A 14,693-nucleotide genomic window follows, 5' to 3' on the forward strand; every position below is an offset into this window, starting at 1 on the left:
ACTAATTTCAGCTTTGATGAAAACTCTGCATTCAATTCTGTGCTTCATAATAAATAGTTTGTTCTGTAATGGCAGTTCTCTCTCATGCAACAAACAATTTCTGTCAAACAGTCTCTTCCTCAGAATCTCATTCCAATGCCTTTGAATACCAAGGTAAATAACATAAGCTAGTTCTCTTCTGTCCACCAATTAATTATCAAACTTCAGGAATTCTGATATACAGGACATGCACTAAACCTTAAAGGTACTGATCAGGGTTTCTCTCTTTAAGGCTGAGAAAGTCAAACAATCAGGAAGAACACCTCACTAATAAATAGCCAAGCTCAAAAGTACCAAATATGGCAAAAACCCCGGATATTATTTATAAGCCATTTATGCACAAAACAAGGACATAAAAGGTAGTGATCCTGGCTGAATAGCCTCCCCCTTCCTAAGAAAAAACAACAAAGAGAAAGGAGCAAAAGGACAAAGCCAACTAAACCAAATGATTCAGGTACACAGGAAAGTCATCTTAAAAGCAGAGTGTTGAAGATTAGATTGCCTCATACTGGGGATCTAAGCAATTAAATCCAGTTCCTCAAAAGTTTTCTCTGCTTTATCTGTTGTTGTTTCAGCAATCCACTCCTCCTATGAAGTGTCCTAGCAGTATTTGTAAACCAATAAATCACCTTAATGGAATGGACAAAATTCTTGTGATACCTTACCTCATCCCATAGACTTATGGTTAACCTAGCAACAAGTGTGTAAAATACAGATGAAGAACTCCTCATGCTGTGGGGATTTAAATCCACTTCTGAGTTCAACCTGACTTAGAGATCAGGCATTGCAAGCATGTCAAGACTTCTGTTTTATAGTATTCAATACACCGTTGTATTATACAAGATGAAATCCCTGGTATTTTACAATACAAAATCAATTCACCTCAAAAGAAGAAAAAGGAGTGGACAAAGGAAGCAGAGTCTATCCTGCCAGTTGAGGTAACTTCCTATTCCCCTCTTTCGTACCATCTGTGCACTCCATCGTCCCTACAGACTTCCACATCAACTGTCTCCAGCAAGGACATGCTACAGGCAGTACTACGCAGAGCAGTTCCATTAAAGAATGGGACAATAAACAAAGGTCTTGCCCAGCCAAGCACATTACACCAAAATCCATCAGTTCTCCAGGCCACACTAGGTATAGCATGTAACAGAAATACAGGGACTTCGAGGCGATCAGCTGAAGCACAGGGGAACTACACGCAAAAAGGGAAGCTTGTTAAAAGTAAGTTAAAAAAAGAGTAAAGTGTTCCTCTGTTGGACATATTAGGGAATCAGGAGAAGTGGTAAGGCACTCAACAAATAAGATTCCGAAAGGACAAAAAAAAAAAAAAAAATTAGTGTCATTGAAACTGATTAAAGGTGGCAATTAAAATAAAGAGACTTTAAAGAAACAAAAGAAACTCAAGCGTTCTCTCAAGGGAAACAGAGAAGATGGACAAGTTAAAACATAACCATAAGGTGACAAGCCAAAGCAAGAAACAACAGCCTGTTAAAACCAAAAGCAAGACACGTTTCCAACGCATCAAAAGAAAGACGACTAGGAAAGATTAGGGCACTCAGCCTGGGGGAAGGGTTGAAGCCTGACTGACTGCCAGCCCAGCACCAATGCCAGGTTTAAATAACTGCTAAATAATGGTCTCTGATTATGTTGGAAGGAGCCCAGCCAAAGAGGAATAAAAAAACCCCCAAAACAAACAACCAACAAAAAATCAAAACCAAACGTAAGATACAAAACAAATTCCAAACAAAACCAGGGGTCATTTCAGACTCAGCCAAACCACAAGGGGAAAGCACAACCTGCATCTTTTTATAGCACTGTGCACCCCTTATAAAAGGGGTGGTAGTTGGTCCAGACTTACATAGCTAACAGTACAGGAAAATCCCCACAACAATACCTACATGTATGTTAAATGTCAACACATACACAAAATGGGATTGAGAAAGACAAAAGCAGCTTCTCTTGTTCACCTGCTGCAATTTTCCAGCTGCTGGACAGAACAAACCCAACCAAACAAAAAAAACCAAACAAAAAATCAAACCAAATGAACTTAAAACAAGGTACATATACTTCCAGACTTTCACAATAACAAAGATCAGAAATGAGGAAGGAAAGAAACACTTTTGCTCCAAGCAGAGTTCAATCAGAATCAACCGAGGCCAGATAAGAGTTCAAGGGGCTCTCGAGTTCAGAAGAAAAATCACAAGCTGTATAGGGCTAGCAGCTTTAAGGACCTTGATTTCAGCTCAGAATGCTGAAAAAAACTGAAGCTGGGGAACATATGAAGTTCATTATTTATGCTAAGACTTGTGAATTTTTTAATTTCTTAGAATAAAGCCTGGCATATTAGAGTTCACTCTAAGGCCTCGGTACAACCGCAACTCACAGAATTTTCTACAGAACCACTTATCAACTATTTTAACTTACCCTCCAGGGCAATCTTTTTCTACTTCAATTGGAAAAAAAAGGAAAAAGAAAAAAGATAATTTCCATTTGAGATGCAAATCACAAGTACAATCCTGTATATTTAATAAACTAAAAATAAAAATTTTTCCCGTATTTTCATTTGAAAGCATTCTTCCCCTCTCTTTTCTTCAAACTACCTCTGCTTTCGCAGTCAGTTAATGTGAGCCTAGCCTTTTAAAAAGTTCAGCAGATTTATATGGCCTGACATGAATGCCTGGCTTGACATACCTTAAGACTTTTTCCTTCCCTGCCCTCCCTGCGATGCTGGCTACTTACCTGTCATGATATCATACTACATAAAATTTCAAAGTCAGAGGGTCACTTGAAAATAATAAACCCAAATGGAACAAAAACCCAAAAGTTTTCCTGCAAACCCAATTGGTTAAACACAACAGTTGTACTTGTTATATCCTGATGTCTTACACCAAACAGCTCTCTATATCTAACATTTGTGCAGTGATAATATAAAATGAATTATTAACGTCCTCATTTTCTGCATACCAATCCACTATGCAGCAAAATGCCAAACATAAAACAGAATGTGACTGCTGGAATATTATGCAAAGGGAGAAAAATAGTACAGGCAATATTGGGACATTCTGAGCCTACGTCTCAACAAAAACACTTTCAAAATGTTTTACGTTGTTAATAAGCAGAACTGTGAACTAATCAAGAGAATATTCCACAGGCTGCTCAAAAAAACCCCTTTATATCAACTGTAAGCTTTATAGGGTGCTGAAAACATTAGAATTCTATCTAATTTGGCATTTTTCTTCATTATCCAATATTCAGTAAAAAGACATACAAAACACAGTGGACAAGTAACTCCACTTATTAGCAGTCATCTGTACAGGAACTTCCTGAACCAGAGACCTTTTGTACCACTATGTTTTAGAATCACTAATTAACCACAGGTTTTTTACAGTAAATCTCAGCTCTGATGAAGTCATTTTATCTATCTGCTAATGAATGCTACAATTTTGCATGTTTTAAAGACTTACTCTGTTTACTTTCAGCTGATCTACTGTTAAGTGCTTTCCATCTCTTCTGCTATGAAAAGTAAGACTTCCCTCACTGTGCTTTTCCAGAACACTCATGATTTTCCTGACCTTCAAAACAACCCTCCACTTTTTTTTCCATCCTTTCCCAAGCTGAAGAACTGTCAACTACTTAGTTTTGGAAGGCCAGAGTAGGTAGTCCATTTTCTCTCCTCAGACAACTACTATGTGACATTCTCCAAGCAAAAGAAGGTCCAGTCATGAGTCTGAAGTTCACATCAGGAATCTATTATCTCATAATGGTTTAATTTTTAAGACAGAATAAGAAGCTGCCAACAGCTGTATTTCTCCCTGGTGTTGTTTGAAAATGGATCCTGCAATTGTTGGTCCTGTAGACTTGCCCATCACAAATCTTCAAGGGGCAAAAAACAAAGGAGGTTCTCCTTGTGTTGTCAGCATTCAAAAACCAGTTCAAACCAGACTGTCATGAAGTATTACTTCACTTTAAAAAATTTATTTCTTCCTTGAGAAAATGAATGTGGCAAGAAGCTGCACAGTTAACCCTGTTCCGTGACTATGTTCTCCACCTGCCACACTCACAGTATTCACAGAAATGAACAGAGCACACAATGTATATCTCATCTCCATTTTTGTGTATGGCCTGAAAACCAAACAATGCACAGAATCTTTTAGGTGGGAAAAGACCTATGAGATCATCAAGTCCAACCTTTGACTGATCACTATCTTTTCAACTAGACCATGGTGCCACCATGTCCAGTTGTTTCCTGAACATCTCCCTGGGCAGCCCATTCCAATATTTAACAACACTTTCCATGATGAAATTCTTCCTCGTGTTCAACCTGAACCTCCCCTGGAGCAGTTTGAGGCCATTTCCTCTCATCCTATCACTGGTTGTGTCAGAGAAGAGGCCAACCCACAGCTTAGAACAACCTCCTTTCAGGCAGTTGTAGAGAGCAATAAGGTCCCCCTGAGCCTCCTCTCCAGGCTAAACAACCCCAGCTCCCTCAGTCACTTCTCACATGGTTTACTCTCCAGACCCTTCACCATGGATGCCTCAAATGGATGCTTGTTAACTCCAGCTCTACAGTAATTCCACTTACACTGATGCTCATGCCTTTGATGGTATAAAAATGCCAAAAAAACAGTTTGGATTTCAAAGCTGAATGCTGAGCATCCAACCAGTACCTGTGCAGAATCACGCACGGAACTTCAGTCAGCACAGGCACAGAGCACAGCAGTTTTTCCAAAGTTAGATTCAGGAGGCCACTGAATACAATATCTGGCCATGAGACAGACCAGCAAGCTATTGTAAACTCACATCCTCAAGGCTACTCTTCAGCAACTAGCATTACTCTATCATGCATATTGGCAAAGACCACATTCTGATTTTGTCAGAGCCTGCAAGAAAAGAAACAAACCCTGATTTTGACTGTGTAGATGACAAGAGAAGATGGACACAGAAGACTACTGTAATATTTTTTGCCTTCACCAGCATGGTGGATAAAAGTATTCACTTCTCAAAAGCAAAATGTAATGCTCATAAGTCAGGCTGATAAGTCACTGCTTTAATTGTATGACATGCTCCAACATGGGGAAAGTGATCCTGGCAAGCACTTGTCAGAGAAAACATCAGGAAGACAGATATTTCAAGTTCCATGTCTAACATGCTGCACTTCAATCAATTTCAGTATCTATTGCAAATATAAAAACATGTCTTTAAATGCTTCTGTAAGTGAGGAAGAAAACCAAAGTTATTAGAAAAATGCAAACTGTACTATGGTATCTTGGTATTTCTACAAGAGTCTGCCTTTCTGGGCTTGCCAAAAAAGAAACTTCACAACTCCTGGACAGTGCCACACATGTTGTTATAATGCCGAGTTTAATACTTGAAAGATCTGGGAAAACAAAATGCTCAAAATCAGGAGTACTGACAGAACTTCAGTTCTGAGGTGCTTACAGTTTTGAAACACAAAGGGGCAAAGGTGTCTGGTTTCCATCAAGTTTCAGTCTCAACATGTGCCACATACAAAAAAAATTAACAAATTTGCAATATTTTGTCTTCCATTTTTTCCCAAATTGTACCACCTAAACATATTCTTCCCTGTTTTGAAGATAGTCTCTAAGAGAAACTAAAACAAAAGGAAAACAAACTGTGTTTGCATGTTAGTAAATGACTTATGTGTTTGTGTATCATCATCTAATCAGCTTATATCTGTAATTACAGGTGAGGTTACTTTGGCCTTGCACAAAGAGCCTGCAGTGCAGATTTCCACCATCAGCTGCCTGCAATACCATCAGCTCACCCATGTACAAAATCAATTTTTGCAACTTACTAAAAGCTAAGTTACAAACATACTTCTTTCAAACATATATGAGTCCTAATAAATAGCAGGGTAACAAACTAACTTTCCCCCCCCCAAAGTGGGAGCAAAAGTTACCTTCAAACTGAATTCTATACCTTAAACAGTACTTGGATTACAACTATGAGATGTCTTTCAGAATAAAGCTGCTAATGAAAATTAGGCATTTAAGAACAGCAGCAAAAGGCTACAACCCCACAATGAAAAGAGGCAACTAATATATTTCTTTAGGGGAAAATACTCCAAACAAACCACAAAACAAATCACTCTTTAAATAGCCATCAATAAATTAGGAACTGTGATGCAGCAAAACAACACAGAGAGGTAAAAACAGATAGAGAGTTGCAACTGATGTAGCTAAGAAGAATGAAACCTTTTAAAGCATAAAAAATATATATAAAAATAACATAACTAACTACTAGCTAAGGATAGTAAAATTGCCATTAGGCAAAAAAGAAAAAAAAAATCTGTCATGTGAAATAATTTACATTGGGAAACAATTAAGACAACATGTCTTATGAATAAAAGTAAGTATTTCCCCATGTTCTAAGAGTGGTAGAGATATTTCCTCTATCACTGAGAAATTTTTAGAAATAAATACTTGTGATGGCAAGGTCAAGTGATTTGTTCCTAATAATTCTGGAAAAGCTGGGACTGAAGTCTCAAGTGGCTGACAATTTTACAACACTACCATAACTCCAGTAAATTATTACTTATTAATTTGAAGATTGAAAAAAACAACACAGGCCAGAGTCTGACACTCAAGTAGAAAATATATAGAAGAAACTGTGAAACTCAGTAACAGACCAAAACAACCCATGTTGCCTACCCCATCAACAAAAGATGATAATAGCTTGTGCACATGAAGACCAAAATGATGATTTTGCTCAAGTAATACAAAAGTAAGGCAATATAATATTTACCTACATGGCATGACTTACTAGCAGGGTGGTTTCAGAACTTTGTTAGAGCAACAAAGAAAACATGAAGTGAATTAAAGTTCAGGATAGCACCACATTTTTTTTATTGATTTTACCAGCCTGGACTGTTGCCATATTTAAAAGCACTCAACATTTTCAGTGATTTGGAAGTGACTCTAAACACAGTTCCTGATAGCACGTTGTGGGTGAGATGGGCATGGACTAAACCGAGCAGTAGTCAGAACAAGGCCAGAAAGACCAAACAAGACAGACTCACTCAAAATGGGTTGTATGAGAAAATCAAATGTGAAGCAGATCATTAAGGGATAAGTAGGGACCATAAACAGCAGAATAATCTATTCTGCACATACCTTTTGTGCAAATTAAGAAAATGACCCAAAGGATGGCAAGCACGTTCAGCGCCAGTGGTGACCCTGTGTGAGTAATTCCAGTTCCGATAACACATGCACACTTTGGATTTCACTTTTTGGGCAAACATGCAAGAAACTAATGTCCTAAAGAAGCAAAATTCTGTGAATGACAGCATCTCCTTCATGAAATAGTTTGTGCTCACTTATATATAGAAATGGAGTATCTAGAGACCACCATCACTCACATCTGTGGCTGCCCACAGAAAAGCTAGTCAAATACGGGTAAACCAAGAATTCTTCAAGAGTCAACAAGAAAAAGCAGCATAAGATACAGAAATCTTGTCAAATGCTTTGTTCAATGCTAAATAGAAGCCATTCACAAATCAAGATTATTGTGAAGGCAAACAATTTCAGGAGTGGCAACTGTACCTATTGCTGCACTCAGCAACTTCCACTGACTCCTCCTGAAACCAGGAGCAAGACACAAGGTTTGCACAACACTGGTTCTAGACTCACGAATACATTATTACCTGGGACTGCCACCTTTGATGCTGTAAAATATCCAGTAGGATTACACTCTTCTGCCAGAGAAATATGATGGGGAGGAGGGGTAAGCAGACATCCAAATAGATCCTGAAATGACCTCATGACAACAAGATGCTACATTGCCACTGACTCAATCCTCAAGAAAAGCAAGACAAATCTAGATGAAGCAGTAATATTGTCCTTTACCCAGCAATGCAGAGTGCAATGCCAGCACCAAACAGCACCTGAGGTACTTGAGTTGCAACTGCTACAGCTCCAGAACAGTCTGACAGCATTTGAGCTGGAATCTCCTGTACCAAAAGCTGCATGAATAAACTGGGAAAGTCTGGAGAACTGCCACAAGAAGGCATCTGGAAGTGGCCAGAAGTAAATAATTTTTAACTATGTTTATGTTAACTGGTCTAGAGTTATGCCTGGTATCCAGGCATCAACATTCTGTTTCATTCTCATCTGCATTTTAATTTCAAAACTTTGATACCCAAACACATTTATTTTCCTATTCACAACAACACAGCATCTACAGCCCGTGCTTCATCCCAAAGTAAGTCTTTTTTGACATCTCTCATTCTGACAGTCTTCCCTTTAGATCTGCTTCCCTCTTCTGTTACCCCAAATGCCTAATTCTTCAGGGGTGGGAAGGAGAAAACAAAATCATGTCTTCCCTCCTAAGTGCACTTAAAAGGACGGCTTGTGACATGGCAGTTGTTGTAAACTTTTGCAGGCTTTCAAAATTTCTCCTTATAGCACACAATCCCTGTTATCTGATTGGAGCAGAGTTCAGAATGAAGGTTTAGTAACTCAGCCTTCTACACAAAGTCTGAGGACAATACTTGACTGGTGATTGTCTTTAATTAACAACAAAAGTCTTTGAGGTCAGTGCCTCAAAGATTTTTGACTCTAAGACAAGATGATTCAAATAGGTCCTTTTGTTCTTTTCTCTTTTGAGAAATGTCCTCCTTTTGTACAATGGATCTATTGCTATATTATCATCCCAACAACCTTAAGGAAACTCACAGACTTGGGTTCAGTCAGAGAAGAATTCTCAGGCACTACCTACAGACTGGCCTTTGGCTTAAATCCAAAACTTGGAAACAGAAGAGAAGTTACACAAAGGAAATTAAGATTTCACAAGTTCTTTCGAAATCAGGGTTAGGAAGATTCATAAACCTCTCAAGACTTATTAGTGATCACAGGCCTGAGAGTTTGCTGTAAATATGCAAAAGAGTTATCTACTGACTAATGGAAGATTTACTGAAAGGACAAAAAAAAGAATGCAGAAGATGTTAATAAAAAATGCAACAGAAGAGTGAAAGTATTAAATGTTGCCTTTATTATACCCTACAGAGAAGTGTTTTAAGTGTCATCACATTAACTTCAATTAATTTGCATTGTATCAGTCCTCTATTTCTAATGAAAGTGGCTTTCCTGCACTTTACTATTTGAAATAGCCACAGGCTAACAATGAGTACATGAAACTATTCTTAACCTCATTAAAATAGTCACAGCTTAAAATGCAAACCCAATAGCACAAAATTCAGTTACGTTATCTTCCTAAGGTTCAACCGCACCCTTCCCCCAAAAGACTAAATACCCATTGGAGCAAGCAGAACTGGCTTGTTATATGAAGGCATGTTAAAAAAACCCCAAAAACAACCAACCAAGAAAAAAATATCCCAAACCCATCAACTCCTACAGTTCTTGCTGTATTTGTGGCTCTCTGGCCTCCTCAGAAGGGAAAGCAACAGCTATGTAAAAGGTCTTGCAGACACTCCTGCACATTACAAAGTTCTTTGTAGGCAAACAACCACACCAACTTGATTTTGTGACATGATTTCTTCACTCTAAACTTAAAATCACACATCTATTTTTATTCAGTATTACAACATACTTACTCTGCCATTACACGTCTGACATTATTGGCATATAACACTGGATTTTTTCTTTCTTCTTCTGAAGGAATATACACAGGAAGAAACTGCATACAGAGAACTGAATTATACCAAAAATATTTAACATTTTAAACAATATCTTACAGCACTATGGTGAAAATTGTATACAGTTTGTTGTTACTTACAAAAATGTATTAAGACTACAGAATATATTTAAAATTAAACTCTTAAATGCTTAAGTATATGTCATACTTCTAGAAATTCATATAACATTGACTCTGCTCATTTCTTACCTCATGGGACCCAAGCAGAGTTTTACCTTCCTTTTCTAAGTGGGACTAGGAATTTTAAAATAATTTAAAAGTAGTAATATTTTCTTGCATAAACCTTTCTCTTACATCTTGTATTGTTCAGCTCCTTCCAGATAACAAAAAAACCCCCCACACACTAAAGGAATATTGTTCTATAGCTTAAATATTAAGAATCCAAATTTTAAGGACATCAGGTATTTACTGTTCCCCCTGCACATTTTGAAATCACGTATGACTGCCTAATGCACACATGAGAAGTGTTTTTCTGTTGTTGGACATTTTGAAAGCTTTTCCCTTCAAATTGGACATCAGCCATTAACACTCCATTGAAAGAAAAAATCTAAATGAATACAGATGACCAGAGAACCACAGAACAGTTGATGTTGTAAAGTGTAAAATTAAACCAGAACTGCTGGAGACCTGCAGCAGAAAGGGCAGCTTTGAGAATGGCATGGCCTACACGAAAAGATCTTCCAGCATTTTAAGCTGTTTTTAAGTGTCCATTGAAAAATTACATAATCCTCAAGATCATGGCCAGTCTCACCTATAAAAACCTTCAAAACATTTTGTTCTGCCAAGTAACTAACTGCTCAGATGGGAGGAATGAGAAGGCATCACTCTGATCACCACTCCTACTCAGCACCAAACAGACAGCTCTCTTAGTAGCACAGCACAGTGAGATAATTTATGCACTAAGTGAGCAAAATGCTCACAACCCTGTGTAAAGCCTCTGAATTAGAAAAAAAGCTGCAAGAAGTTTAGTTATAGTACATACAAATACCTATGGGTAGTGAAAAATGGGAATTATGATGCAGATATTTCACACTGGTCCTTAAAATAGAGCCTAACAAATGGGGAACCTATATAAAGTTTATAATTTCAGCAAATACTTCTCAATAACCATGAAGCTAGCTGTGTTTTTAAAAATACATAATGGTATGATCAACAGCACCCAAACGCTGCCATTAGACATTCATCTGTTTCCTGAATGGAAAAACATTGAATTTATTTTGAGTTTTGCTGGAGTTTTCCCTACATGCACCACTGCAGCTGAAAACATATGGCCCCTGTCTTCTAGGTTTACACTGCTAGTAGGTACACCAGCCTCACATAATATACAAAACCACAAAGACTGTGAAGTTAACAGAGATGAAAAGACTGTTCCTTCAACTTCCAGACCCCATTCCATTTATTTGAGTTGTAAATGGCTATCAAGTCACTTCTCCAAACACAGAACAAACTTGAATATGAGGTGATTTCAGAGGTGTTCTGTGTGTCTGTGCCTAATTCAACATAAATAGCATAATCATTTCAACATCACTAACAAAACTAAGAGAAGAACTCTCAGCTGCTGCAGACTGTCGTGGATGTACGAACACTGAAGCTGCCAGGTCAGTAAAACAAGCAGACATGAGCCAAAACAAGCCACATGTGCAGATGATCATATATCCTTTCTTCATCGTGCACTGCCAGCATATCAGTTTTAAGTACCTGATGGGTGGATGGGCCAATATTTACAGAAACCTATTATAAAACCTACATAGATGCTTGCTTCTCAAAACACATACTGGATGACACATATAGTATGCCAGAACGTGTATTATATGCACAGAAGCCCAGACTAGCTAACTTTGGATCCTGGTTGCTGGCTGTTAAATCTTACTGGCTGTCATTTAATCAAAAACACTGAAGTTGTTTTGTAGCATGTCTCTCTGAGTTCTTGGATCATCAGCACTAACTGGGGTATCCAGGCTGGTAGGTATTTGCAACTATCTCTGTGTTGATGAAACAGAGCAGGAATATAAACCAACAAACTTCAGAGAACAGGGGGAAAATGAGACTTTGAACACAGAACAACTAATTTTTCCTCTACATTCCTAGTCCTCACCACACTTCCTTACAAAAACAGATTTCAACAAGTAGCTCTCAAATACTCTGCCTCATACTTGAGAGCAACCTTGCAAACAGGTCTGCTCCTCTATCCTCTGCCAACTCCTGCTTTATATGGAATATTTCAGAAGGTCACTAGTTAGTTTGCCTTTTTTTTTCCCCCCAAGAACTACTGAAGATCATAGCTTGTTATGCAAGACCTGTAAGAGCTGCAGAAACTCAACATCTGCTAGCAGCTGCTGCCTCAAAAATCAAGAAAGCTCTGCAGTGTTCACTCCTGTGTGAAAGAACCCATTTTACTCACCTAGGGCAGAAAACTGTTTCTGAGAAAGGGTAAAAATCCTGCCAACCAGCTGGTTTGTCTTAGCCCTGCGTGAGCCAGTCACTCCCCGGCCCTTCTGCAAAACACAGGCCGCTATCCTGGAAATCCCATTTGTTTTTTTATCCAACTAAATTGATAACACAAACCACAAATTTCTACAACACATACAACTATTGAGTGGCTGGTATTTTGCACTTTCTTTGATTTTGGGAATAATTGATTGCATAAATAAGCAAACACAGAGCAATGATAAGCACCGTGATTAGCATGCAATATATGTTACTACTGTAACACAGTGTATGTAAATATGCACTAATTCTTCCTACTGATTTACCCTGCCATCAGTTCCATCTGTCAGAGCTAAATAGCCGCTTCTTTATTCAAAAAGCAAAAGAATTGCAGAACATCTGTCAAATATCCTATATAACGCTTTTCAAATACTGTAATTGTCCACAAAAATATAATTACTCTGTGTAAAAGGCGTAAGGACAACAAATTGAAAGGAAAGGCTTTAATTGTTTCCACATTTTCCCTACAATAGTCTTTAGCCTTAAAATTACAGTATTTTCCTCAAAACAAAGTTAAGAATATAGATAGATTCTCTTTTTTTTTTCCAATTTCACATTCTGAACAGTGCAGCCTAATAAAAAAATTAGCCAGACATTAAATAACTTATGTGGCCTATAAGAAGCCACCTACAAATTTTTCTCTGCAAGACAGTCCTAAGTTTGTACATCAGCATTCACACACTTGAATGTCTAACATACAAAGTTGGTACACTACTTCAAACAATCAGGCCATTAAAAGACAAGAAATTTGTTCACAAAAGACTCTTTAAACTGAGCCAGAAATTTATCTACTCAATTCAAATCAGTAAGAAAATAAAGTCTTATGCCAACTGGAAAACTGTATTTTGCTATTTCATTTTTAGACTCTATTTTCAGATACAGATATTTATTTGTATAAAATACAAGTGGTATCTTAACCTGTTTTTACAGACATACATACAAGACTTGAATGCAAACTTTTACTGCAGAATTAAGTACAATATTATGTATTCTGCAACTGCTCAGAATACACCGGAATTTTCTTTTACTGACCTCGATTTCCACAGAATTGTGAAATTGACATAAAGTAAGCCACAGAATTTCAAACCTAAAAGGGGAAAAAGATAGGGAATGATGAAGGAAAAAAAGATTATATATAGTGAAACCTTAGTACATCATGCTCCAAAGACTTCACGTAACATTCCTACTTGTAGGTATGATCATATTCAGATAGAAATTAACAGAAAAGGTCTTTGAAAGTACTCCTACATGTTACATTCTGTAAGGTGGAACAAAAGTAGTTTACACTGAATTGGCATCTTAAAAAATAGTCAAAAACAAGGAAGACAAACAGTAAAAGGTAATATATGCATAACGTGTTAAAGGAAGAACAAGTCTGTTTCAGAAAAATGCTGTATTCAGCACAGAGTTGGCAAGATTAATTATGTAACCACTGAGATTTTATCATTGCCTCAGTTTGGAATCAAAGTTCATTACACTTCCAAAGTCTGTTAATGAAATGCAGTACGTGTGTTTTAATAGCCTAAGACACAAGATAACTGGAATCAACTTGACCTTAGAAAGCATTAAGATTCAAATCCAGGAAAGGATTTAGTACACCTAAATTAAGAAGCAGTGTTAGTAGCCACATTTTTATACAGTATCTAGGTAGTTGCAGCAGTCAATCATTGTGACGGGTCAGCTGGTCAAAATCCTCTTGCACAGGTAAAGTGCAGTTCCTGGAAGCAAAACCCCACTCATTTATTGTTAGACAGTCATGTAGGGCTGCAAAACATTTCCCCCCCCTTCCTTTCTATTTAGCTTCCAACACATTAAAGCAAAGAAAAGGATCAAGAACAACAATGGAGCCTGTGATTGGAAGTTTATGTCCCTGACAGAAACATGAAAGTCTGGCTTCTAGGTCCTTGTTCGAGGGCATTAAAAATCCCCAATAAGTTACAAGTAAGATTTTCTCTCTGTCAACTCTGTAATCCTCAAGGATTAAACCCTGAATTTAATAAAAATTTAAAATGATAGAACCTGTATCTAACTCAAGTCCAATGTAGAGAATTCAAGTTATGTACTATGTTCATTCTTTGTTTTCAAGGTAGACTCAGTTGATCTGCTCTGAATACTGTCAAAGTTGTAAAAACATTACTTTCAGTAAGTGTAAGAAAGCGTTTAAATTTGCATGTGACAAGTTTTCAATCCATTTTATAACCCACAGCACCTTTAAACAAAGGGAATACTCCTAGATACAGAACCATTTCCAGATTAAGTTTTGGCTAACACTAAGACAGAAAAGATACGGGCTTCCTTTTCTCAGCAAATGTATCAGTCTTAATAGTATTTTCTGCTAAGACATCACAAATACATTTTAGGTCACTCAGGAGAATTAATCCTAATTAAGCAAAGCTGTAATTTAAACTGACCCAGTCAATTTGTATAACATGACATGCTGCTGCAGATTCTGATTCAGCTTTAATTTAGCTTTATTAGCAGAGATTGACATT

The 14,693-nt window shown here is 37.4% G+C and overlaps 1 protein-coding gene across 4 annotated transcripts in view; it reads right to left on the reverse strand.

The window, feature by feature from the left end:
- Positions 1-14,693, reverse strand: part of LPCAT1 (lysophosphatidylcholine acyltransferase 1) — a 68,003-nt gene that overhangs the window by 26,088 nt on the left and 27,222 nt on the right. For all 4 annotated transcript variants that reach the window (XM_039572123.1, XM_039572119.1, XM_010393889.4 and 1 more), the window contains 2 exons: positions 13,234-13,288; positions 9,614-9,696 (listed from right to left, as the gene is read on the reverse strand). In XM_039572123.1, the coding sequence (XP_039428057.1) occupies positions 9,614-9,696; positions 13,234-13,288 (138 nt within the window). The remainder of the gene's footprint in view (positions 1-9,613; positions 9,697-13,233; positions 13,289-14,693) is intronic.

The sequence above is a fragment of the Corvus cornix genome, chromosome 2 (assembly GCF_000738735.6).
Source record: "Corvus cornix cornix isolate S_Up_H32 chromosome 2, ASM73873v5, whole genome shotgun sequence".
Lineage (NCBI taxonomy): Eukaryota > Metazoa > Chordata > Aves > Passeriformes > Corvidae > Corvus > Corvus cornix.